The sequence below is a fragment of the Drosophila pseudoobscura genome, chromosome 2, assembly GCF_009870125.1.
Source record: "Drosophila pseudoobscura strain MV-25-SWS-2005 chromosome 2, UCI_Dpse_MV25, whole genome shotgun sequence".
Classification (NCBI taxonomy): domain Eukaryota; kingdom Metazoa; phylum Arthropoda; class Insecta; order Diptera; family Drosophilidae; genus Drosophila; species Drosophila pseudoobscura.
In genome coordinates, this window is record NC_046679.1 from 17,044,990 (window position 1) to 17,069,926 (window position 24,937).

General features: G+C 47.3%; 4 protein-coding genes across 6 annotated transcripts; 2 read left to right on the plus strand and 2 right to left on the minus strand.

Moving 5' to 3' along the window:
• Positions 1-1,068: 1,068 nt before the first annotated feature.
• yellow-e (L-dopachrome tautomerase yellow-e) lies at positions 1,069-5,766 on the minus strand. The gene is made up of 3 exons (XM_001358965.4): positions 5,643-5,766; positions 2,043-2,865; positions 1,069-1,963 (listed from the first exon to the last, which is right to left on the minus strand). The coding sequence occupies exons 2-3, from the start codon at positions 2,849-2,851 to the stop codon at positions 1,171-1,173; spliced, it is 1,602 nt and encodes a 533-aa protein (XP_001359002.3). The 5' UTR covers positions 2,852-2,865; positions 5,643-5,766; the 3' UTR covers positions 1,069-1,170.
• A 4,959-nt stretch (positions 5,767-10,725) lies between these two features.
• On the plus strand, positions 10,726-13,667 carry Ir87a (Ionotropic receptor 87a). Its single transcript, XM_033377566.1, has 3 exons — positions 10,726-12,554; positions 12,614-13,136; positions 13,200-13,667. The coding sequence occupies exons 1-3, from the start codon at positions 10,801-10,803 to the stop codon at positions 13,665-13,667; spliced, it is 2,745 nt and encodes a 914-aa protein (XP_033233457.1). The 5' UTR covers positions 10,726-10,800.
• A 2,666-nt stretch (positions 13,668-16,333) lies between these two features.
• Act87E (Actin 87E) lies at positions 16,334-18,124 on the plus strand. The gene is made up of 2 exons (XM_001358967.5): positions 16,334-16,487; positions 16,612-18,124. The coding sequence occupies exon 2, from the start codon at positions 16,632-16,634 to the stop codon at positions 17,760-17,762; it is 1,131 nt and encodes a 376-aa protein (XP_001359004.1). The 5' UTR covers positions 16,334-16,487; positions 16,612-16,631; the 3' UTR covers positions 17,763-18,124.
• Positions 18,125-18,816: 692 nt separating this feature from the next.
• On the minus strand, positions 18,817-24,669 carry yrt (erythrocyte membrane protein band 4.1-like yurt). 3 transcript variants are annotated; one of them, XM_001358968.4, is made up of 10 exons: positions 23,764-23,967; positions 23,174-23,321; positions 22,932-23,108; positions 21,789-22,854; positions 21,583-21,714; positions 21,315-21,434; positions 21,082-21,236; positions 20,826-21,010; positions 20,033-20,641; positions 18,817-19,841 (listed from the first exon to the last, which is right to left on the minus strand). In XM_001358968.4, exons 1-10 carry the CDS (start codon positions 23,965-23,967, stop codon positions 19,686-19,688), a joined length of 2,952 nt encoding a protein of 983 aa, XP_001359005.3. In that variant the 3' UTR covers positions 18,817-19,685. The 3 variants fall into 3 exon arrangements, with proteins under 3 accessions (XP_001359005.3, XP_003736640.2, XP_003736641.2); XM_003736592.3 differs by lacking the exon at positions 20,033-20,641 and having other exon boundaries at positions 23,764-24,669; XM_003736593.3 differs by lacking the exon at positions 21,315-21,434 and having other exon boundaries at positions 19,686-19,841.
• Positions 24,670-24,937: the final 268 nt, after the last annotated feature.

Below are 24,937 nucleotides of genomic sequence, written 5' to 3' on the forward strand. Positions count from 1 at the left end.
GTAAGCCTTTAGAACTGCCTCCAAGTCAAGAACGTTGAGTTGTGTTAGAATGAGCTGATGTCTGCCAAGTCACAATCTTACTCAATTGTTTTTAGAATGGTCCTTGAATTTTGTGTATTGTGTCACTATTTTTTCGAAATGGTCGAAACAAACTTTTAAATCTCTTAGCAGAATCCAGCTACTTGACTGGATAATAATCACTTACGCTCGTATAACATGGCCGGAGCCTCCAAATATTAATTACAATTACTGCCCGGCGCCAGATATTCAATTTAATTGCTCAAACGCCTGCCAACAACCGGTTTGAATTGATAATAGTAATCACACAACGATTGTTATCGAAAAACGTTGAATGGAGACTGGCCAATTAATTTTTTTTTCACGTAGCATATATTCTGTTCGACTAATATTTATTTTCGTATTGACTAAGGACTATTGATTCTGAAGGAGAATTTGTATTTTTGCCTGTGCGTGCGTCTATCTTTTTGCTGGAATTCTTCTTTTTGCTGCACCCAAAAAAGATGGTCTTATTTTCAGATCAAATTCATTGGCAGATATTCTCCAAATTGAACTCTTATAAATATAAAGTCTATCCAAGAGGTATAAACCACTCCGAATGCCGGAAACCTCTCTAATACCCTGTTCGTGATATGATAACCAGCTCATCTGTTAGTAGACTAGACTAGTAGACTTGTTCAACATCAAAGATAGCTATCCAAGTTAATGAGCAATGAGTGGAGCTCTGGCTCTGAAATTCCCATTCAACATATGCAAATGCGAAAATAATCCACGTTTAAGTGTCGCCGCTTAAAGTAATAAATAGTAGTTGACTTAATTGGCCACATTCGTCACACATAAAGCGCAGATGGTAAAGAAAAAAAGCTAAGAGAAATTGGTATAGAGGCCATAGCGTGAAAAAGTGTTCTGATTCAGAAATATATATAAATAAATATATATATATAATGCATATAAATATGAAGTTCACTTCCACTTCATAGTCACACGTTTGCCCTACCCTTTTTTAAAATGCAGCTTCTCAGGCAATTTTCATTAAATTAATTTAATCAATACATTTAAAAAAGGTTTATTTACATCAGCAGAGCGTGGCATTGCACATACACATCGTGAACACAAATCGAGCGGATCCCTCAATCGGATTGCGGACTACGGTTAGTGCTCCTCCTCATCCGATTCCGCCTGCAGCTCCCGCTTCCCGCGCTGATAGTAATATCCGCTGTGGCGGGTCGTGTAGGGCGTGGGGGCCGAGACCAATCTCGTAGGTGCCGCCGGCGCAGAGGTGCCCACCAGGGTGTCCAGGTAGGAGCGCTGGTAGTTGTCCCGGGTGGCCTTGCTGGGCGGAAAGGCCTCGCCTTGGTTGAGCGCCGTGAAGGGGTTCCGCACGCCGTATTGGACGACGCCGGCACTCTCGAATCTGAAGGGCGTCTTGGTTGTGAAGGGCGTGGTCAGCGCTGGGCTGCTGAAGTACGTCTGCAGGGCGTTCGTGGAGGCTTGCGAGTGGGTGTTGTAGAGGCCGTAATTGAGCAGGCTGTTGTGCGCGGGGGCCGGGGGCAGGGCCAGGTGGTGGCCCAACAGGGAGCCGGAGGGCAGCTCCAGGCGCACTATGCGGTTGTTGAACTCGTTGGAGTCAAGGTTCTTCAGGAAGAAGCGGTGGAACTTCGAGGAGATGGCGTAGATGACGCCCGGCTCCGAGCGGGTGGTGGTTATATCCGCCACGAACTGCAGCTGGTCGCGGTCGTAGGCCAGAACCGACTGCTGGTTGGTCGAGGGGTTCCACGAGGCGATGGCCGTCTCGCTGAGCGGGCTGAAGATAAGGCTGCTGTCGAAGGGCGAGACGGACAGGCCGATGCCCTGGGAGGACTTCTTGCCCACCAGTTTCACGTCCAGCATCTTTCCGTCGGGCAGTGGTCCGGCACGCAGCACATTCTTGTGCACCGAAAAAACACTAGAAGCGAACGGTAAGGGATAAGGAGAACCCTAGGCTTAGAGCAATGATTGAGATCTGGCTGGGATGAGGCACTCACCGATCGGTGGCCAGAGGCTGGAAATAGACCACTCCCTTGCGCTCGTCAAAGGTCAAGCCCACAACTCCATCCATCAAGACGAAGCGATCGTTGAGGATCTCGGACTGGGCAAAGTCGGGATCGGGATACATGGCCGGATGGGAGACTCGCCAAGTGACGTCCTTGCCACTGTCGTAGACTACAATGCCGGGCTCCACCGTGTCCGTGATATACACAAACACATCGTCGCAGGTCTTCGCCGTCGTCTCGTCGATCACCATGTTGGTGAAGAGCGATTCGCCGCGCAGCACCTCGGGAGGAAAGTCGATGCGACGCACTACCCGGTCCGTCGCCAGATCCACCACCAGTATCTTGGGTGGACAGGTGATCTCGTAGTCCTCCAGCGAGCGGGAGACCCCCGCATCCAGTAGCCATAGGCGGTTGCAGGAGTCTAGGCGCAGGCGGTAGACCGAGGTCAGGATGAGGTCGCTGCAGTTGAAGTCGCTGCGGGCCGTGTTGGAGAAGGACCAGTCGGGGAAGGCCTGCAGGGTGGGTGAGTCACCGAACTCCGCCTTGGACACCCAGCTCACGGTAGAGGGCACGCCCGTAAACAGCTTCGGAGTGGCCACGAAGATGCGGTTATCCGTGACGGCCACTCCCGTGATGAGAACGTTCTGGGGGCTGTAGAAGTTGGCATCGTTGACCGGCGCCTGTGGCTGGAAGTTGTAGCGCAGGAGCTTCCACTGCTTGGCCACCTGCAGGCCAGGAGTCAGGGCCCGACTGGCCGGCCAGAGGAGCGCACAAAGTACTGCGGCAAGGATCCTGAGCATGGCAAGATTGGTGTCTGCAAAGATCAAATCGAATCCAATCGGAGTTTATTTGATGGATGAACCTTTCAGTCTCAGGTTAAAAAGCTTTCTGCTGCTACTGGGCACGGGCTCGAGCTTATCTACTCGTACCAGCGGACTTAGATTTTCTATTTCCGGACTTTTCAATCACCGTTGAAGGAAAACGGAATTGGAAGTGTTCCCAGAATGAAAATTGCGATCATTGAAAGTGGCATAAACTTGAATAATCTTTTGAAACCACACGCCATATCTAGCTGAATAATCAATCAGATAACTAGCCCTGGATCGTGCTGTTGAATGATTAACAATTGCAGATGAGGAATGTATTTAAGAACATTTGTACTTTAAAATCAGCATACAATGCCATAAGCCATTGCATAGAATTCCCAGACAATTCTATAAACCTAAGCGAAACCGGTAACTGTCGTCTGGCTACCCTTTCTAAACGTATCTATATCCATAGCCTATAGTACGAGTATGCAGATGCTGAGACCAATACAGATTGCATGTAAATGTGCCAATTCCGGTGTCGAAGTCGGAGCCGAAGCCGAAGCCGGTGTGCAGACAGCACCAGATTGGCCCTGGTTATTGTATTCAAATGATGCTGTGGATGCTGGGTGGATGTGTGGCTGCTCGGTGAGCAGCAATCGACGTATGCACCAGATACTATATGTTGTCTCCATCTGCAACTGACGTGTCTGTGACTGTGTGTGTGCTTCGATTTCACACGCCAGTCACGCTCTCCATTCCATTGCGAGAGTCGATTCCCATGCGTTTTTAATTGCTGCGCGAGCCGGGCAACTGGCACTGGGAATGGCTACGCGGAGGCCGGGCATTTGAATATTTTGGCCAATTTGTCTTTGACAGGCTTACACATTATTTAGTGTCGGGCCAACTCCCAGACTCGTTTGCGGCCGCAGAAAGTGGACTGAAACTTTCTTCGGCGCGTGCCGCATGCTGCAAGCCGCATGCCGCATGCCGCGAGTTGCTCCGACTGGGCCTCGACAAGCAGTTAAAGATAATTGAATTTTCGTAGTTGATGAGTTATATAAAAGAGTAAAAAGTCAAGGCTGAAGCCGACGGCACACGCATGAAAAAGATTTATTTCTACGAGCTGGCTGGCACTCCTTACGCAACACTTGTGCAACGCCAAGCGGAAACCGAGACAATTTCCAAAATCTCGAGTAAAAGAAGAAAACCTTGCACTGCTCGGGAAATATGGAAATCACTTATGACAAGTATTAGACCTGACAATGACAGGGGCACCGCCCGATTGTCATGACGACAGACGCAAGCGGAACAAACCGTTTACGAGTCGGGCCACACAGCCACTTTGCAGTGCTCGATCTTTACATTAGTTACTATATTTTTTACGAGCAGTGCTCGCACTTCGCCTGATAGCCATCCATGTTGATGACTTGTGGCAGGCCAATGAATTTCGCTTAATTTACCTATTAAATCCCCTAACAAAACGAGCCGAAAGTGAGTGAAGCTAATAGCTTGGCTGCACGAAAGAAATCGCTGAGGAAAATTAAAAGATATTCCTATGAATACCACACTTTGTTCGGCGCATTTCAACAGGTATTCCGAGCATTAATCACGCTGTCGGTTAACAAAAGAAATTCATACATTTTTGTACGTTTTGATTTCTGCTTCATCTCGGCCGACCATTTACTAATAGATCCCTCGGAGACAATCCAAGTGGCAGATCTGATGCAACCAGAAGTCGCTCGCTGCGGCTAATTAAGTGGTTTTTTTCGGCAGAACCGAGACCTGAAATGAGTTCAGCCACTCAGCCCGGCCAGCACGAGTGGCAGTACTCGCATGGTGTTGCCTTATCCGCATCTGTTTTGCACCTTGTCGCCGAACGCCGAACGCATTCTCACGAGTTTCACAATGGACCTGGGCCAGAGACTGAGGCCGTGCCGGCTAGGCACACTGGCCAAAAAGGTTAAAAAGGCTTAAATGCCCGTCTCAATTGAGTGGTGTACATATCACTTTTGATCGCATTTGAATTTGGTGATTTTTTTGGTGCTCTTATTAGGCAATCCCCTGGCAGGGCCGAGCGGAAGAGCGGAAGCTGCGAAGGTGAATTAGCACCTGCTTGTAAATTGCGGATTTTTGCAAGCAGAAAAGGTCGCGCCACAGCAAATGAAACGTGCCGATGCTGACGTGATCTCAATTTCCTTATTTCCAACATTTCTAAATCAGCAAAGGTATGAGCATGGTATATCCATATAAATCAACAGTTAAGTTACACTTTTGGCTGCGATCGATTTTAATTGGCAACAGAAAAATGCGTTTTCCAAGCGAACCTAATTAACACAGTTCCGTTCCGATCCGTTCTCCGACTAAGCAAAGTCTTCTTTTGGGCACGCACACACGAGAAGCGACTTTTGGGCAACAATGTAGAATGCAAGTGCGCAATCGCGGTCTACCCTTGGCTGTGCAGTGCCTATCGATTGGCCAATTAGTTGTATGGCCTAAGGCGTTGCAGGCTTTCGGAATTGAATTGGTGAGAGTGTGGCATTGTTGGGGCCTCCAAGCTGAATCGAACCGAATGGCGGCGCACCGAAGAGCTAACTAAATGTATAACAATTTGCACTTTAACCGTTGGAAACCGCACTTCGCGACGTGCCCCACTGCAGTGGCGCTGGCAGTGGCAGTTGCAGTTCGTTGCCTCAGTCTTTTGTTGTGTTTTGTCTGGTGGCCAGGCCGATTTGTGGCACCGCTGCGGCTGTTGATACAACATTTCCATCTGGCATTAGCTTACTTTGAGACACTTTCGGTTGGGGCCTGTGGATGTTGTTGCTTTCGATCTGATCGCCGCGACACGTCTGAGCTCTGCGGTTGCCGTTTTGCGACTGCGCCACGCCTGGCAGGCGCACCGAATTTTATAAGAGTGTCTCTAAATCATACAAGAAGTCGGTCTCCAGCTCCGGCTTTGGGTCTAACTTTGGCTGATGCTTTGAACTATAAAGCTCAGCTCGAATCTCTTATATTCATGGGGGGACACTGGTGCACCAATTGCTCATACGCTCCGTTGGACGGCGTGAAAAATGTTTGTGGCTGGCGGCACGTCTTCCGCACATTTGCATTATGATTTGTATTTGTGATTGTTTCTGTTGCTGTTGTTGTTGTTGTTGTTGCTAGAGCAACTAGTTTCTGGCCGGTTGGAGTTGGTGGCAGATTGTGGTAATTCAGCTGTTAGTGGGTCCAATTAACCAATTGCTGCTCTCCTTACAAGTTCATTATCGCCATCAGCGAAACAATGAAAACAAATAAAATATTTGATTATGTTTTTCTCGAATTTCGGGTATTTACGAGTAACTGCCGCGGTCGGCAGTTTTGTCAATGGAGGGAGAGAGAGTCCATTGTACTGCCGAAAACAGGCAGTGTCGAAAGCTATAAATTAAATGTACTCGAACGACAATTAAAATGCCGCAACCAGTTCCAAAGGCATTCTCACTTTAATTGAAGATTTATTTTATTATATTATTTTTGTTAAATTACTAATTGTAAATTGGCATCCTGCATCCAGGGGATAACTAATTGGCGAATCAAAGCTAAGATTTATGTCCCGACATTGGCCTTTTACAGACAATACAATTGTGAACGCTTACTCGTCAACAGTGTGGCACCATTTTCCGAGCCTGAAGTCCAGAATGCAGTGCTGGATCGAGTCTCTAGTTAAATATGCCTGGACATGGCCATGTCAATTGTCTAACAACATTTACCCATTCTGTGTTCTACTTTGGGGGTTTGGAGTTTGTTCAATTCGAATCAAAAAAATAAATCAATCGAAATGTGGGCATAGTCGGTTTCCCTTTTACTTGGTTTTATGGCTCACCTGGCGCAGGACAGGTGATCCAATGTGAGTTAGCTAACTGGAACTGGGTTTCGTAACAGCACATGGATGGGGATGGGGACACGGGCCCATTTATGTTTGAACGATCTCGAGCAGAGGCAGAGGCAGAGGCAGGTGAAAGTCCAGCCAGCAACTTGTTTGCTCTCGATTGAAAATGGAAAGCCCGACTGGGATTCGGATTCGGGTCCGGGCTCTTGAAAGGTTCTCTGCACAATTTTCAGCCTCCGCGGAGCTAACCCAAATACGTGAAAAGCGCCGCTAAAAGGGGGCTATGCAAAAGAGGTGACTGCAGCCGGAGAGGCAACGGCAGCGGCAGCGGCTGCGAGACAACAACGGTACGAGTATCCAAACTGGTTTGCGGCCAGAATTAGCCAAGTTAACATTAACTGTATTGCCTCGGCATTTGTTTGCATTGTGACACATGGAATTGTTTAGTTGACCAAAATATCCGCAGTTTGCATACGAAATCGGGATGGGAATGGTGATGGGGATATAGATATACATATGGGTAGCATCATCCGATAATTGCGTTATTTGCCCGTGCATAATATGTTAGGGAGCCGGGACTCCGGAGTGTTCCGAAAAATGTTCAACCACTGCCAAGCCCCGCTGGACATTCACTTTTCTTGATTCTCTTTTTTTAATTGTTTGAATTGTGGTATTAATTTTGTTGTTTAGCTTTTGGGGAGAATATCCACATCCCACTTAATGCCAAGTTACGATCTAAATATATAATTTGTGTGTATTGTAGTACCAGTACCGGTTCTAAGCGCAGTTCAAGGCTGTGGCCACTGGCCAGTGCCATGCGATGCGATACGGTACGATTAGCCAGTGAGTGACATAACGCGCTGTCAATAGCGAAAAAGTCCATGTAATCCTATGCCCGGCATGCCTTCTGCACTTGACCATTACGACACCCGAGACGGGCGGAAACGTAGGTGGCTGCGCCTGCCCCCGGGGCATGCCGCGCTTCATAGATATTAGCGCTGTCAAAGGCATCACAACACATTTCCTTTCACAACAACGCCCTGGACCGGCGCTCGTTAGTCGCGTGGCCGTTTCGAAAGTAGCCGATTTATGGAGAGAAACAAAATCTGGGAATGTCTGGGGTCTGCTCTATATGACTCGGCGACGATGAACACTTGAAGATTAATAGCCACATCGTCGCATGTTGGCTCGAATCTTTGTCTGCATCCGAAGTATCAGATACTCGTATCTCCTCTCATTTCTGCCATTACGAAATGAACTTTAATTATGTTTCGGCCTCACGTCACCAAGCATTCGCCACATGCCTTGTCATCGACACTGTCCAATTGCTTCATTTGTGCATTCTGCTCGCACAAATGTGGGCTCAATTAAGTAATTGCGAATCCGAGTGCTCATAGCTGGTGCTGGTGCTGTGGCCGAAGCTGGTGCTGAAGCCTGTTGACAGTTTCATTACCAGCTTTGGCAGTGGCAGTGTGGACAAGGTCTTGATGAATTCGGTAAATATTTCTGGCATTTTGGCTGGGACCTTAGGTGTTAACCATTCTTCTAAGTGCCGTATTCGGCCGCCGAAATATCAATCAACTAATATCGATGCTGGCTCTAAGCGCTTTTAATGGGCCTCCTTAAGTGCTCGGCTTTGGTTTCTATAAATGCAGACCATTAAACCAATTAAAGCTGTGTGGCTGAAGGCTCCACCTCCGCAGAAGGTGTGCCAACAGCCGGTTTCCCACCACAAGCATCGGACACCCAGACAGCCAGACACCCAGACAGCCAGACAGCCACAGCCTCGGCAACAATGGCCAACATTAAGCGCCTTGTGGCGCATACTTTCATTTCCAGCCGATTGCGGATACCCATGCCCGTACCCTCCAGATGATCAGTATCTGTATCCTCCAATGCACGTAGTATCCAACGAAATCTAGCCACGGCTGCGGTTGGGGAGTTATTATTCGACTCAATAAATCAATCTACTTATAAGTCGAGAATATGTAGCCATTACAGTAGCCACTAGTTAGCCATACCCCATATACATATATGTATATCGTACATAGTACTACTCTACTCTACCGATACCCCTATGGATTTCTATTCTCTTGACGAAGGTCAGCACCGCGCAAAAAGTCCCTCGGCTGCCTCTGGCCACACTCCGCGGGCCATGAAAGCGAGCGGAGCCCACTCGGAGCCGGGCCGGGTGGAGCAGAGAGGGTGAGACGTGGTGCATTAGACATGCATGTTGGCTTTGTCTTTGAACGTCAAGCTAATAAATTGGTCGAAATTCATGGATATGGCATATCGAAACACGAATACCTTTTTAAGTGAGTCACAGAACGGATTTAGGCAAAAAATATAATTGTTAGGTTAACTTGCGATTGATTTGAGGTTTTATCAAAATATTGTTGGTAAATGAAAATAGATTTTCATTAGATATGTATATGTGTACATATGGGTCATAGCCTCAAGGGATCATTATTTGTTGCTGTGGAGTGCCTCCAATTGAACTTTCATAAGCTTTATGATATGGCAAGAGATTGCGAAACGTGTGCTTGTGGTACTTAAGAGTATGGAACTTAATGAATTGTCTATATTGCCAAAAGTCCAAACTCATTATCAAATGCGAGTATTAAAAGCCACAGTTTGACTGTAGGCACACGAGTATTTCAACAAATTAGCATACCGACTAAGCAAGTGATTTTGAATATAAAATATGATATTTAAGAATAGAAGGGAGAACCAAGTGGCGACAAAAACAATGTGCAATTTATATGACTCGATTGGTAGTTATTTGTATCTGAATGGATTCGAAATACTTAGCATATTCCACATACATATTTGGTAGCTCATGATCACGCAACGCCAAACGGTCTAAACTTTTACGACCAGCAACCAGTCGACTTGGGTAATTGTTTGATTGGAAAATTCATCAATGAAAAATAGTACACACTTGTGACGACAATGTAAACGGAATCGAATCTTGATTAAACCAAATGCAAACAAGATAGTTAAATTAAGAAGTTAATTGTTGGCACTTCTCACTTGTTGATTTATGTTAATGCTGCATTTATGGATGTCGGAAAAAGGCAGCGAGAGACTTGACAGCTTTGCGAGCATTATTTATGGCCAATCTCCCACTGAGGTGTATGTAAATTGTCCGATTTACGATGATGTAAGATTGGAAAAAAAAGTGCGTTTATGATATATGTATGTATGTTAGTCGCACCAAAAATAATATACAATAAAAGTGGAGCAATTTGCTAGATTGAAAATCTGCAGCAGGTACAAACCTGTGGCGACTGATTTTTGGATTGCTACTTCTCGAGCACACGCGCTTGATTCAATTTGAGTATTTTTTGTTCGATTTCCTTTCGATGCAGCATTATTTATTACTCGAAAATGTCAGGCCTCGTTGTTCCCGCTGCTTCGTGTTTGTCCGCTGTTAGCGTGGCTTCAACTTTAATGTCAGCCAGACAACAGAAAAGTCTGCCCTGGCCATGGGAATGAATGGCCCCGCCGCACTGAAGGCGCATTGGAGTTGATCGGGGCCCTGTCGGGGGTAAAAGTACAGACGGAAAAAACGGTACGATACGAGTATTTATGAAAAATAACTCCACAGCAACAATCTTCTTTGATTTTATTAATATTTGTATCATTACACGAGTTTTTATTTCTAGATTTATTTTCTAATATATTTATCGTAACTTGGCCCTCACCCGCACACTGAAAAAACGGATTTTGTCAGTTACCTTGTAAAAATCCCAAGTTTTTTCTGAGTGTAGTTATAGTTGCATATTCGGGGAGATTGAAGATAAAGCCTGTCGCAATTCACGTGGAGCGTCAGATCCTATGACGGGCCATAAAAGGCGCGACGCACCGGTAACGGGCACTAAACAAACAACCCGAGCCGAATGGGAGAAATACGAGTACACACATTTTATGTTGTTGGGATTGTGGGGCCGAATCAAAGATTGAAAATTAACATAATTGGAGTTTAATGACAGTGGGCTCTGTGGGCTCCCTCGAGACACGGTTGCCGTTTTAATGGGCGTGTACGGGGCGTGGCCGCTCAGTTTTCTGTGGCATGTCCGGACTAGAGCTACGCATATCAGGGCGCTCCGTTTGGGCGGCGACCTTGCTGCTCCACTTCTTGCTGCTGGCTTCAGGTGTTGATGGTTTTGGCCTGAATCTGATGATGGTTCCCAACAACGACCAGTCACAGGGAACCTGCATCCTAGCCCTGCTCCGAAAGTACTTCGACTCCGGGGACGGTCTCTCCGGCTCGGTGCTGTGTATCAGCCGCAACTACCAGCTGCACAATGTTCAGGAGCGGCTGCTCAGTGGCATGAACTTGTATGACGGATATCCCTGGACCCTGCTGGTCACGAATCCCAGGGAGGGGTCCCCATCCTCTGAATTCGTGATGCACGAGAAGCCGCAGTGCTATTTCCTGATTGTGGAGAATCTCGAGGACGAGGATCTGGACGAGGTGTTTGACTACTGGAAGGGCATGCTGAACTGGAATCCACTCGCGCAGTTCGTGGTCTACCTGGCCGCGGTGGAGGAGACGGACGAGGAGATGACAGACCTGATGGTGGAGCTGCTTCTCACGTTCATGAACAAGAAAATCTTTAACGTGAACGTGATTGGGCAGAGCGAGGAGAACGAGTTCTACTACGGCAAGAGCGTCTTTCCCTATCATCCGGACAACAATTGCGGAAACCGAGTAATAGCCGTGGAGCTGCTCGATGCCTGCGACTATCCGAGTGACAACCGAGACGATAACGATGGGGACGATGACTATGAGGAAGAAGACGATAGTGAAAGCGAAAACGAAAACGAAGAGGATGTTGAAATTGAAGAAAATGGGGGAGAAGAAGCTACCGACATTACAGGAGAAAGTCAAGAAGGGGCTAATGAAGATGTAAAAGATGAATCTAGAGAGGATGAAAAACAAGAAGATAATAGTGAAACACCATCCCCCCATCTTTACGGGGAGATGGAAGAAAATACAGCAAATAATGATGAAGAGAACGATACTCGTAATAAAGAAATGGAATACGAAGGAAACGATTCAGATCTCTACTTAGAATCTAATGATAACTTGATTGGCAACAAAGGTCTTCTAAGAAGAATGTATGAGTACGCTGATCAATCAGCGGAGAATAAAGCTCAGTCCAAAGAGGGTAGCAATGATTTTCATTACGATCTGTCAACAGAGGTCCAATCTGGACATGGAGATCAATTTGATCGATCGACGGAAGGTCCCAAGGCAGATGAGAGTGGCAATGAAGATCCACCTGCTAAATCAACTGAGAGTAATAATGAGGACCCATCTGGTCAAACAACGGACAGTAACAATCAATCGGAAGATCAATCAGAGAATTCAACTGAGAGTGAAGAGCTGCACAGGTCTCCCAATGTCACAACCAAATTAGAGGCTACCATCGAAGAGTTCTTTCGAGCAAAGTTTGAGGATAAGTTTCCACGCGACCTGAGCGGATGTCCGCTGACGGCCGCCTTTCGGCCCTGGGAGCCCTACATCTTCCGCAGCGGCGAGGAGCCTGTAGAGGACTACTACTACGGCACACAGGGAGACGACGACTATAATGAGACAACTAGCTATGGGGATTCAGGAGATGAAAGCTACGCGGATGTAGAAGCAGCGGACACCACCGGCATCCTGGAAGCAGACGGCGGGGCGGATGGGTCCAAGTCCCAGCTCAGTGGAATTGAGTACCAGATGGTGCAGACCATTGCGGAGCGCTTAAATGTACACATTGAAATGCAGGCGGAGAACAGCAACCTATACCATCTGTTCCAGCAGCTAATCGACGGGTAAGCGGAGTCCCATTCCAATAAACCCCATCCCACACAAACACACACTTATCTTTCAGCGAAATCGAGATGATTGTGGGTGGCATCGATGAGGACCCCAGCATTAGCCAGTTTGTGTCCAGCTCCATTCCTTACCACCAGGACGACCTCACCTGGTGCGTGGCACGGGCCAAGCGCAAGCACGGGTTCTTCAACTTCGTGGCCAACTTTAATGCGGACACAGGCTTCCTGCTCCTGCTCTTCATTGTCACCTGCTCCTTCATGGTGCTGATGGCGCAGCGCGTCACTGGCTTCCGCCTACGGAATCTCAATAATTATTTCGCCATTTGCCTGCGGATGCTGGGGATTCTCTTGACCCAGGCCATGCCCGCCCAGACGCTTTCGTTGGTTCTGAGGCAGCTCTTTGCGCTGTCCTTTCTGATGGGCTTCTTCTTCAGCAACACCTATCAGAGCTTCCTGATAAGCACGCTCACCACTCCGCGCAGCTCGCATCAGATCCAGTCTCTGGAGGAGATCTACAGCCATCGCATGACCATCATGGGCAGCTCAGAGAATGTTCGCCATCTGAACAAGGATGGAGAGGTGATTCATATCGGCAGTACCTCAGTATATCAGAGTTAGCTTATCCTTCCCTTTCCCTTGCAGATCTTCAAGTATATTCGTGAAAAGTTCCAGATGTGCTACAATATCGTGGACTGCCTCAATGATGCTGCAAACAATGAACATATCGCCGTGGCTGTCTCCCGGCAGCACTCCTTCTACAATCCACGCATCCAGCGGGATCGCCTCTTCTGCTTCGACCGCCGGGAGTCCCTCTACGTCTACTTGGTCACCATGCTGCTTCCCAAGAAGTACCATTTACTGCACCAGATCAATCCGGTCATCCAGCACATCATCGAGTCGGGCCACATGCAGAAGTGGGCCCGCGATCTGGACAGGAGGCGCATGATCCACGAGGAGATCAACCGCGTACGTGAGGATCCCTTCAAGGCACTGACTCTGGCTCAGTTCCATGGGGCGTTCGCCTTCTCCAGTGGCCTACTGCTGATCTCCTTCAGCGTCTTTCTCATGGAATGGGCATTCGTGAAGTGTTATTATAGAGCTCGTCGATGAATCTACGCACGGGACGGTTATTTAATTTTTAGGACACATTTTTGAATACCCATCAATACATTCAAAAACATATTATTGGTTCTTCACAGCGACAAATAGCTGAAATAGTGAGTTCAGAATCTAAGTCAATGAATCCCAATAATACCATAAATAGAACCATTGCAACCATCAGTGACTCCAATTAGCACGCACACCAATGTATATCCTGTGGAAAAAAATTCAATCATACAATTTAATTAATTAATTGCAAACTAAACATTAAAATCGTTGAGCTCCTGCCCGAAGAAATTCATAAATATATATATTAATATTTTCTTGGCACATTATTCGATTTAAAAATACGAAAATTGCAATACACCGTGGAATGCACGGCTGCGTCGCTATAGCCGTAGTCGTAGCCGTTGTTGTTGTTGTTGTTGTTGTTGCTGTTGCTGTTGCCGTAGCCGTTGCGGCTGCTTGTCAAGAAAGCGGACAGGCGCGCACGCCGCCAACGTCAAGCTGTCGTCGGCATTCGCCTCCGTCGCTTTGCGCATCCTTAAAAGGTGGTGGTCTATGTACAGCCTGGTGCCTCCGCTGGTGCCTGGCCTCCGCCGTTGCTGCTGCTGCTGCTGCTGCTGGCTGGTACGAGTATATGTGCTTTTCATACATTTTTATAAATAATATTTTTAGGCAGAACATTTGTTGCAGTATTTTCAAATTGGCAGCTTTTTGTTGTTGCTGGCCAACACAATTCAATCAGCTGCTAGCCAGCCAATGTAGGCCGAACAAATTCCAATACACACAAGCGATAACATAGATACTGGTGCTTCCACATATGTACATACATATGTATGTATACTCGTACCAGCATTCGTTGTGGTTGGGTGAATGAAAGACACGTTAATGGTATTCAACAAGGCGTTGTAAATATGTAGATGACACCGAGCTGATAAGATGAATCAGCGAGTGAATGAAAATAAAATACGAGTATGAGTATTACGGTATTCGGGACGGGAAATACTAAGATAGACAAAATATTCGATTTGATATAGCATTAACGCAAACACTAAGGGAAATAAAGTCTATTACAATTTGTAAGAACTTTGATTCAGAAAGGTCTTAAAAATTATACATCGTTTGGTTGACATTTTAAGTTTTTTTTGGATCTATATAATATTAGTTGGGTGCTACTTTAAGTCCCTTAAAAATCAGATACTACCCATAGTACATGAATGTAGAAATGAAAGATAGAAAATTGTTGATAAATATGTAGTCAAGCGAGGTAACTAGACAGGTAGACCAGACATAGAACAAGATTGACACCCCGAATCCGGGGTAAGAATTACATATACGATTGTGAAAAATATTCAGAGAAACAAATGTTATTTTCTTTCCTCTATTATCTTATTGTATTGCATTATCTTATCTTTCTTCTATTATCTTATTGTATATAAATTGATTCAATATAATATAACCCAGTGTAACCTGCAATTCCATTCATTAGGCAACATATTGTAGGGTATTCAAATGTCAGCACAATTGAGCAGGTTGTTCCTTACCTGCGATAACTGGCCAATCGCATACTTTTCTATATTTAAATTAAAATTTAAAATATATAATTCTCTTGAGTTTTCCTCTGAAAATAGAATTCCATACTCTAGATACGTTTCTGCGCGTAAGCGTCAAAGAAGCTCATGCAAAAACGTGAGAGCGCACGATTTGTATTTTTATTTTCCTTCTTTTTCTTTCGTTTCGTTTCGTTTCTTTTCCGAATTCCATTTCACACAGTTTTCCACCCACACGCACGCATTTTAAGAGAATTGGGTAAACAACAAATGCCTTTGTTATTTCTTGTATTTTTGAATATTCCATGAGTACCATATAAGTCAATTAAAGATTTGATCATTAACTGAATGGATTTTAATGATGTTTATAATTAATGGCGATAAATGGGGGACGGCCAAGAGACATATGTATTCAAGAAATATTAATGGGGAAATAGGTTGAAGCATATTTAATTGATTTCCGTTTGACGAACACAAACTTGCAAATCTATAAATGCACTGCACGCTCTATTACAAATGTTCGACTTGTGTTTATGGGGTCCAAATCCCTAACCACCCACACCCAGCGCCACAAATTACGGCTGGGAGAATGTTGTACGAATATATGCATGTACTTAATTCACAGAGATTTTTGGTTTCTGGTTTTGTTTTGAGATTCGTATTTTTCTAATTACGAGTGCGTTCTCATCGCCGAGAGATTTCCATCCCAACCATGTATGGATTGGACCAACGTGCAAATGTTGATTAAAAATTAGACAAAACAAAAACGAACACACATACAGATACAGATACAGATCTACTCTACGAACAGCTATAGATACAGAGATACGCCTACGATGGGAATGCTGGGGCTCTGATCCGGAGGATGTGTCCCTGTATTTGTATCTGTCCATCTGTGTAGCCCATGTAGTATCTGTGGGTGAGCCAGCAGCGACTGCGGCTGTCTCTGCCTCTCGGAATTATGAACGAACCGAACCGAAATCCAAAAACAAACGAAAACAAATTATTTTTAAAGAAATTCAAAATTTCCCCCTCGGCGAAATGTGCATCCATGCCATGTGCTGCATATGTATGTCTGAGAGTGCTCGTACGAGTATCTGTGTGTGCCTCCCTGTGCGCGTGTGTTGGTGTGTGAGTGTGGGCTTGCGTGTGGAATATCTGCTCGACTGAGGGTCGCTCGAATGGTATAAATATTAGCGCATCTCGGTCCAGCGGCCACTCGCAGTTCTACAGCGAAAGTGTTGATTTAGGTTTCTAGTTGTCTTTTCCTTTGACGGTCAGTATCCCACAGCCTTTCTAATCAAAATTAAGATTCAGAGATCAGAAAACACTGAAATTCACGAACATCAAAATTGTATCTTCTCCTGCCGGTTATTAACGGACTGCTCTATCTTTTACAGTAAAACAAATACTATACAAGATGTGTGACGATGAGGTTGCCGCATTGGTCGTTGATAACGGCTCGGGAATGTGCAAGGCTGGTTTCGCTGGAGATGATGCCCCCCGCGCTGTCTTCCCCTCGATTGTGGGTCGTCCACGCCATCAGGGTGTGATGGTGGGCATGGGACAGAAGGACTCCTATGTGGGCGATGAGGCCCAGTCCAAGAGAGGTATCCTCACCCTGAAGTACCCCATCGAGCACGGCATCATCACCAACTGGGACGACATGGAGAAGATCTGGCATCACACTTTCTACAATGAGCTGCGCGTCGCTCCCGAGGAACACCCAGTTCTGCTGACCGAGGCTCCATTGAATCCCAAGGCCAATCGCGAGAAGATGACCCAAATCATGTTTGAGACCTTCAACGCCCCCGCAATGTATGTCGCCATCCAGGCCGTGCTCTCCCTGTACGCCTCCGGCCGTACCACTGGTATCGTGCTTGACTCCGGCGATGGTGTCTCCCACACCGTGCCCATCTATGAGGGTTATGCCCTGCCACACGCCATCCTTCGTCTGGATCTGGCTGGTCGCGACTTGACCGACTACCTGATGAAGATCCTCACAGAGCGTGGATACTCGTTCACCACCACCGCTGAGCGTGAGATCGTTCGCGACATCAAGGAGAAGCTCTGCTACGTTGCCCTAGACTTCGAGCAGGAGATGGCCACCGCCGCCGCCTCCACCTCTCTGGAGAAGTCGTACGAGCTTCCCGACGGACAGGTCATCACCATCGGAAACGAGCGCTTCCGTTGCCCCGAGTCCCTCTTCCAGCCTTCCTTCCTGGGCATGGAGTCGTGCGGCATCCACGAGACCGTCTACAATTCCATCATGAAGTGCGACGTGGATATCCGCAAGGATCTGTACGCCAACATCGTCATGTCTGGAGGCACCACCATGTACCCCGGTATCGCTGATCGCATGCAAAAGGAGATCACAGCACTCGCGCCCTCAACCATCAAGATCAAGATCATCGCCCCACCTGAGCGCAAATACTCCGTCTGGATCGGTGGCTCCATCCTGGCCTCCCTGTCCACCTTCCAGCAGATGTGGATCTCAAAGCAGGAGTACGACGAGTCCGGTCCCGGCATTGTCCACCGCAAGTGCTTCTAAGCAGCAGCAGCAGCAGCAACACCAGCCACAACCTCCACCACCCACACCACACTACACACCAACACGAACACACAATAATACAGCAACAACGAGAGCAGGATGGCGTCGGCCAGCCGGCGCCTAGGACTCGTAGATGATTAATTTTAAGTCGCACCTCTTGCTGCCCCGCCATCCAACCAGACGGACAAAACAACCAAAGAAATTGAACCATCATGATATGTATTATACTTATATTAATATTTATTGGAAGTGTCGCACAAGCCGATGAGGAGAAGTTCAGGAGAATCAAGAATGCAAAATTTACAGTTTAAAAAATAAATTATACAAGTAGAATCCACTTTAAATTAAATCTAATGAAACTATATGTTTGACATGTCTTTCATTGCTGCAAGAAGCAGACAGTTTGTATCAGTATTTTTAGCCTTGCACCGCATCGACCATCGCGCACAGGAAATTATGAAATTTTGCACGCCCACTGCAAATTATCCGTATGGTACGTACGAGTACTATGTAAACGAACAGCCATCCCATCCATAGCAGGAGGGGGCAGAGCCACCATTCTGGTGGCATAGGTACGTACGATGATCAGTCATTTCTCCGCTTCCAAAACAGTCCATTTTCGCCGATCCACAGGAGCTGCCCCCTCGTCGTCGGCGGGGGTTATGGATCGGCTATAAATAGGACCAAAGCATGCTGCCAGAGCATCAAAAATGTGTTCTCTAAAACGATATCCAAACTCTCGTATGTACACAAGATTTCTCTTTGGAATCAGCATCAACACTGCTCGGAGCCGATGCGACCGCCGGCTGTCTTTTAATTGCAGTGCCACGACCTCGGGGGCTGCGAAAATATCTTGGAATTTCAAGTACATGTGTGTGGTTGGGAAGGCCTCCGCTGTGGCTGCTTCTGGTCTGTACTTGACTTGAGCATCGGGAGGCTAACTGGCAGCTGGGCCTCCTTTGGATTCCAGGAATGAGCTGCCTAATTCGAAAATAGATGGGAAATATCTCGTTGGGTTTGGGGGAATGAATGCCTCAGTTGCGCATGCTGAATGTGTGTAAATGTATAATGCATAAATGCACTTTTATTGAATATTTTATACATTTAAATGCTTCAACATCCTCTCTGTATGCTTAGACAAAAAATAATTGAGTACACCGCTCTTGTACTTAAAATTTCGATGGATAATATTGTTTGGACCTACGAGTAGGTAGGATACCCGGCGGGTAGCAGCACATTTTCAAATTTTCGATTCTCATCTCAATTCAGTTTGTATACAATTTCAGTCAATTTTTGTTGATTTTAGAATTTAGTTCGAATATGCACGGATCGGATTCGTTGTTCTTAAGAGTGGTCGATTAGTTGGAATACTGCATTGAGGGGAGCTCACATTTCTTAGCTATAACATAGGCCTAGTACTATATTAAGCAGAGCGCCTTCATCACTTCTTGTTTGTTTTGCTTTTGTTGGTTAAAATCCAGTCTATACACTTATAGTTAGCAAATGAATACATTTTGAATCGTTAACTTTATTTTAAGTACACTGTTTTTAGCACATCTCGTTCCCGTTTTCGTTTCGTTCAAATGTACTAGACGAATATGTATATGTATGTATAAATATGTATATACTATATAGATCGTTAAGGCACATTTATGGACAGTTTACATTTTGATTGGACCTGCTTTCTCTCATTGTCGTTTTGTCGCTTTGTAGCTCTCTTGCTACTCTCTCATGGAATGATTAAAAGTTGTCTAGCGTTTGTCTATATTAAAAAATACGAGTAGAGTACGAGTACGTTTCGTCTGTATAGAACTTCCGTACCTAGCATATGTATGTATATGTATATGTATATGTATATAAATATAAATAAGAACATGTAGGCTTACATTTTTAAAAGGGTTAGAAGTTAAGACTAAACAATAATTACAACTGAGTTGTAATAACGGACTTTCGTATAATAGTCGGCTCGCGTCCCTTGGGGGCCGACACAACTTCCGAGGAGACCAGCCAGGGTGAGACCATATCGTTGCTGTTGCTGGACGGAATGCGGCTGCTCTCCGGGTAATTGCTCTTGCTTTTCTGTGGAAGAAGATTAAGCGTTAAAAGCGTTAAGAGCCGTCCACAGAGGTCAACGAACTACGTATACGGGTATATACGTTAAGAGTTAGATTGCGTGCAGATTGAAAGAAATGAAAACTAAATGTTAATCGTTCTAGGCCAGTTTATAGACAGACAGTGAAAGCGTAGACAGAATTGCTCAATGGTCAAACCTTTTCACTCTGTGGTGCATCTACTTCGCTGTGATTCTGGTTCTGATTCGGATTCTGGCCCGTCTTCTGCGCCTCTAACCGCTCCTGCTCACTAAGCGTGGAGAAGAGCAATGTGCCGGCGCTGGGTGTGGCGTTTGCCGCAGGCTTTGCACCAGATTCGGCTGCGTTGCTGCCACTTGTGTTACTGCTGCCGTTACTGCTGGCAGCAGCATTGTTGTTTATGATGTTGTTAATGAATATTTCATTAATGAGTATTTCGGCAGCCGAGGCATTGCTCAGCGCGGGTGCAGGGGCGCTTGGGGCCGGGTCTGTGCCACTGCTGGTGGGAGCCACTACACTGATGCTGGCAGTGGGGCTGCTGGGCGTGATGATGGTGGTCACACTGGTGGCCAAGCTGCCGCTAGTGTTGTTGTTGTTGTTGAGTATGGCTGGCAGCGAGGATGGGGGGGTAAGCGGCGCACTGAAGCCCGAGACAAAAGTAGCGTTGCTGAAGGGTGTATTACCATTGGTGGTGCTCGAGGTGCTCGTGCCGGCGGTGCAGATGCCGCTGGCGCTACTGCCTGCCGCCGGTTTCTGTTCCGGTATGCTGAGCGTCAGCTTATCGCCTCCCTGTTCGGGTTTAGCGTTTACCGCGAGTGAAGCAAGCCCCAAAATGCGCGTGAGCACACACACACACGCACACACAACATACATAAACATAAAGTGCGGACAACAAATGAAAATGAAAATAAAACATACAAAAAGCATGAAACGGGTGCAATGTGTGGAGCAAACTGGTTCGTTGGCCACTCACCACTGATATGTAGGTGGCGTTCAGGGAATCCGGTCCATCGCTGTGTGCATGACTGCTGTTGTTGCTGTGACTGCTGGTGATGCTTGTGTGCATACCGGAGTGGGAAACGGAGCTAGCGGCAGGCACAAACATCTGATTGGTCAGCTTTGCGTTGCCGCCGGCGCCCAATTCCTCCTCAACGCGAGCTGCAATGCAAGGAAGACAAGCTGATTAATCTCTGCTCCGAGTGTCCCCTTCGGAGTGGGAGTAGGTTTACCCTTAAGGATATTGCACTTGATGTTGCCTGGCGGCAGGGCCGTGGCGCCCACATTGGCCAGCTTCACTTGGTTGTTGGGCTTCTCGTTGGCGTTCGAGAGGCGCTTCAGTGTCTCCGTGTTGTGGTCCATGTCGAAAGTCTTGTTGATGGTCACCCTGGCAGATATGGAGGGATGGATAGAGATTCTCTGGTCAATCTATATGCGGTTCGAGGCTCGAGAGTGTTTACGCTACCTGATACTGTTAGCATCGTTAATGGCTTCGTTTGCTAGCACTGATGGGGATGGATCTTTGACAATGGACTTAAGTAATGAGTCTAGCTCCCTATCTTTATCCGACAAGCCGCTCTTAACACTGCGCAATGATGACACAACACACACACAAGGCAGGACACAACATAGATACGTGAGAGACAGGTGGCAAACGCAAACAGGCAGTATTAGTCAGGATGTAGAAGCGATATGCACATCGGTCGAGTTAGCTAAACTGGACACTGGCTTACCTGAGCTGGCCGGAGCTAATGGAGGCCTTGCCAAAGCTGCCATGGTGAGAGGCCGCACTTCTGAACGGATTGGTCTCATCAAAGTTCTTGGTAGCATTCGGCGAATACGGAGGCGCATACTCCGGCTCCAATCTGCAAGAAGAAACCCAGGAATTAAGTACAATGTAAACACGTTTCGAAAACGTAAACATCTCCGTTTTGCATACTTCACAGTCAAGCCAGCCGCCTTGCCAATGGAGCCAATCTTGCTGTACGCCGGATCATCGTTGCTAAAGTTGGACTTTAGAGAGTTGCGACCCAGGGAGGCGCAGGCGGCCCCTGCCTGTGAGGAGGAACTGATGGAAGCACTGCAGGCAGCATCGGGTTCGATGATGGCGGAGTTCTGTATGACAGTGAGCACAGAGGGCGAAGGGGTTACAGTGATGAACTGATCCGTGGAAATCAGCGAATCGAAGACGTCACTGTTGTTGTCGTTGCTCGGAACGGGAGCAGCCACTGGAGTCAATGGAACTGGAGTCGGGTGAACCTGTGAGGCAGCTGCAGCAGCGGCGGCGGCTGCAGCAGCCCGAGCATTGATCGAGGCCACGGCTGATGCGGCCGACTCTTGGGAGGCCTTTTGCCGCTCTCGCAGAAGATGGGACTGCCGACTGGCAAAGCGTTGGGAGGGCCGACGCTCGAACTGAACCGTGCGGCGGGCCCGGCTCTGCTGGGTGGTCTGGAACTCGGTGCGGCCGGAGTAGCGGAAGCGCGAGCCCATGCGGAAGAAGTTCTGGCGTGCCGACGGGCCTTTCACAGGCGCCCGCAGCCGGAAGAAGGTGTGATGCTCCACGGCGCATTTCCACAAGTGCTTGCAGGCCTTCTCGTTGTACAGGCGGAAGACGAAGGTGTGCTCTTGCTCGCGACCATCGTCGTCGTCCTCGATGACGATGAGCGTAAGCTTTTTTTTCTTGAAGTCCAACTTGCTGATCTTTGGCCAGAAGAACAGACCTATCTTCTGGTCCCGCTCGAACACAAGGATGCCAGTGGGCGTCAGCCCCAAGTGATACTCGCATCCGTCTTTGCCCAGCACGGTGTGCATGTCCACGCCGTACATGTCCAGCCACTTGGCCTTGTTGAGGAACGCCGTCTCAGCCTGGGCAGGCGTCAGGCCGCGGCACGTCTTGTACTCCTCCAGAATGGATATTTCCAGATCCTCCGTCTGCTCCGGCACGAACCGGAACTCCGAGACGGTGGCCGCCGAGTGTTCCTGATCATCGTAGTCGCCCAGCTCAGCTGTTTTTGTTGTTGTAAGTGGGGGTAAGAACAATTAGCATATTAGAAAATTTAACCAAGAAACCAGGAACACGTACATTGCAAGGCCAGGGCGCAGAGCTCGGTGGACTTGTCGTCCGGACAGTCGAGGCGGCCTTCCAGCAGGTCTTGCTTCAGTTGCAGGAAGAATAGATAGCGCGTGAGCTCCTCGCGCAGCGTATTGGGCTCGGAAGAGTAGAACTTTACCTTAAGGCGGAAAGTGTACGGAGGTCCAACTGCAAATGAGTCGAAGTGCATTAGTAGCGTTCGATTGGAGAGAGAACCAATAGCCTGTACTCACTTTTCACCTGCTTCTTGATGGGTTTGGTGGGGTCCAGCCAGTGCTTGACGTGATTGGCGTCCATGAACTGCAGGCCAAAGTAGTCCTTCTCGATGATGTCCAGCGCATAGAAGACCTGCTCGTAGAGGAAGCTGCCCAACGCTTTTTTCTGCAATTCAAGTGCAAAGTCGCGAAAATTAGTACCCTCGTGCTGCCGTGGTCTGTAAATCATGATGGCCCTGAACTAATCACGTTCGCTTAGCGGGTTAAACAATGCGAACATCAGCAGCGGTTCGTTCGTTTATCACACAGTCAGCCAACCAGCCAACCAGCCAGCCAGCCACCCAGCCAATACTGTGTGCCAGCATTTGAGTGCTGTGTGCGACAGTCCCACACATCAGCAATTAACCTTTGAGGGGGCTTTTGCCTGACTTGATTCAACTCGAAACGTACACCAAACTATAGTTCATGTCATATTATAAATGCTTTTAGTTGGCATAGTCCCGGGGCCGCCGTCATTGCTTTTACTTAACCCAACATGTCCGCATACAATCGGACAAACACAATGTAATTCGTAATTTATATGTAGAATTTCTTTATTCCGAACTCACCGATAATTCGATGGAAAGGTCAGTATTGTCCAGCAGTATGACGCGGCAGTCGATTTTGTTCTTGTTCACGACGATGCGCTGCGGCTTAATCTGGGAGCCGCTGGCCGCAACGGCCCCGCCACCGCCCATGCCACCGGCGCGGGGGCTGCTGGCATTATCCGCGTAGTTGTTGCGCACCTTGCGACGGCTCAGAAAACGCAACATTTTCGTTATATTTGCTTATTCTCGCTGGCCGCTACTTGTTGTTGTCGTCAATGGTGGGTCGGGGTGAGTCGTCTATTGTTGGATGCGACTGTGGCCGGGGCTCTGTTGCCAAGGCAGCGTATTGCACCGATAATTCACCTGTGTGCTCACCTCTTGGTCGTCGCCTGGGAAACAGCGCAGACATCAAGACCCAGCACGCACACTGCCACACCGAGCACCACTAATACCACTGCAAACTCGCGAGTGCTGCAACTTGTTCTTGTCCATACACACACCACACACACATATATAAGCGGGCACGCGACGCCCCCGTTTACTTGGCCTACGCCAGCGAATCGGTTGAGGACTGGGCGCTCCTGTGGCCGCGGCGGCGGCTATGTCTCCCCAAATCACAGTTAGTTGCTGCGGCCCGACAGCCACTACGTCCACTTTTGCACAAAAAACTAGCCCCAAACACGTTCGCGTTCTCGTTCGCAGAGCCGAGAGACGCTTGATTTCTGGAATGTAAATGCAATGCTCTGAGGGGTTTTCACTTTGGAATTATCTTAGGGCCTTCGTTGTGGTTTTCAGATTAATTCTCTTGTTTTCTTGAAAAGTTAGTTCTTGTGTTTGTTTTTTTCTGTGGTTTTTTCGAATGTTTACATTTGCTTTATTTATTACATGGCCACTACAAGCTAACTACATCTTTGCTACATAATGGGAGGAAAACGAGGGTATGGAAAACAGGCAAAGCGGCCTAGAAAATGCAACGCATGTAAGGTCAAATCCACCCCTTTTGCATGACATACCTTGATTCCATATTATGTCTTCAAGGTATATTGTCCTCGCACATGAGGTAAGGTTCGTACGAGTTGTGCAATTTACCTTGGCTGTTTTTGCCTGCTGACAAACCCGTTTTTATTGAACATTCAAAATTACGCTCTTCCCTCTCATTTTTTCGTTGCAGCAGCAGTGTGACCGTCTGAGTCTC